The sequence below is a fragment of the Anneissia japonica genome, unplaced genomic scaffold (genome assembly GCF_011630105.1).
Source record: "Anneissia japonica isolate Jap-2015-1 unplaced genomic scaffold, ASM1163010v1 scaffold1078_len308785_cov188, whole genome shotgun sequence".
Classification (NCBI taxonomy): Eukaryota; Metazoa; Echinodermata; class Crinoidea; order Comatulida; family Comatulidae; genus Anneissia; species Anneissia japonica.
Window position 1 is genome coordinate 20,752 of NW_022725562.1, and position 1,261 is coordinate 22,012.

The 1,261-nt window shown below is 33.4% G+C and overlaps 1 protein-coding gene across 1 annotated transcript in view; it reads right to left on the minus strand.

Annotated features, from left to right (window-relative positions):
* Positions 1-1,261, minus strand: part of LOC117112737 (GON-4-like protein) — a 41,950-nt gene that overhangs the window by 8,174 nt on the left and 32,515 nt on the right. Inside the window, exon 21 of the mRNA XM_033255884.1 lies at positions 809-949. Coding sequence (XP_033111775.1) covers positions 809-949 — 141 coding nt within the window. The remainder of the gene's footprint in view (positions 1-808; positions 950-1,261) is intronic.

A 1,261-nucleotide genomic window follows, 5' to 3' on the forward strand; every position in this document is an offset into this window, starting at 1 on the left:
GCCGATTGAGCCATATATATATATATATATATATATATATATATATATATATATGTTTAATAAAATGTCTCCGACAGGATTCAAACCTGTGACTTCTCACCATAACCATTACGCCACAGAGGCTTCATGGTAGAACAGATTCAAATAACCGTTAGGTACATTGGATTACACAATGGTGCCCCTCGAGAGGGCGTTAGAGCAGATAAATCTAAGAAAAGAACTAACAATTTAATGGTTAAAATGTTTCCGGTGTTACTCTTTAACCCATCTTCAGTACAAACAGAAAGCAAACAAAAAAAAACTTAACTACGAGTACATACAGAACTCAAATGAATATTAATAAGTTAAGATCGTAATTAGTAATCATATCCAAGGAATATGGAACACCTTGCATACATTAGTAATGCATAGTATGTAAAGAGTTGTAAGCGTGTGTCTTTGACTTGAACGATGAGATTTGGACTGTTCCTTTTAAATTTGTCTTCATGAGAGCCTTTCCAACTGTTGTTAATTTTGTAAATTCTGTCAATGAATATTTATTTAGTCTCAACTTGTAAGTTGATGAACAAGAACTTCAAAATGCCAAGAGAAGACCAATAGAAGTTGCTTTTCCTAAATACAGTTGTATTAACTTGGCCATCATTCTCTTTATGTACAAGAACGTCTATTATTGAAATTATAATCGTTGCTCAACACTGTTTTTAGATGCTCCAGGCATATTTGATTTGATACTAAATAAGTAATCTTAATCTAATCTGTTAAAAAAAACCTGGAACTTAACCACATTAATAAGCAAACAATTACCAACCTTAGCTGTACAATATGCACAATGTCTTGCTTTCTTCTGTACTCTTGAATCCAACGAACGATCATGGCAACTACAACGACATCTTTTGGTTCCATACTGAAGCTCAGCATTCAGTCTCCGCCAGGGGTCCACAATGTCAAGCTATTATTGAGTTAACATATATTTATAAATGGCCACATACTAAATTTTACAGATTTTTAGCAATGTATGTATGTATGTGTGTATGTATGTATGTTTTATGTATGTTCAATAAATCATAATGTCTTTGTGTTCCTGGTTTAATGCCAGCTGCTTCCAGGGCTTGAAATTAACTTTTTTCTTGGTAGCACTGCCAAAATTTTCTGGCACCCCCAAAAAAAACTTGGTAGCACAAGTAATTTTTTTAGTAGCACATATTTCCCCATCCTTTTTGCATCCCCTAAGATAATAAGCGCTGCGCAATATTTTATTCTT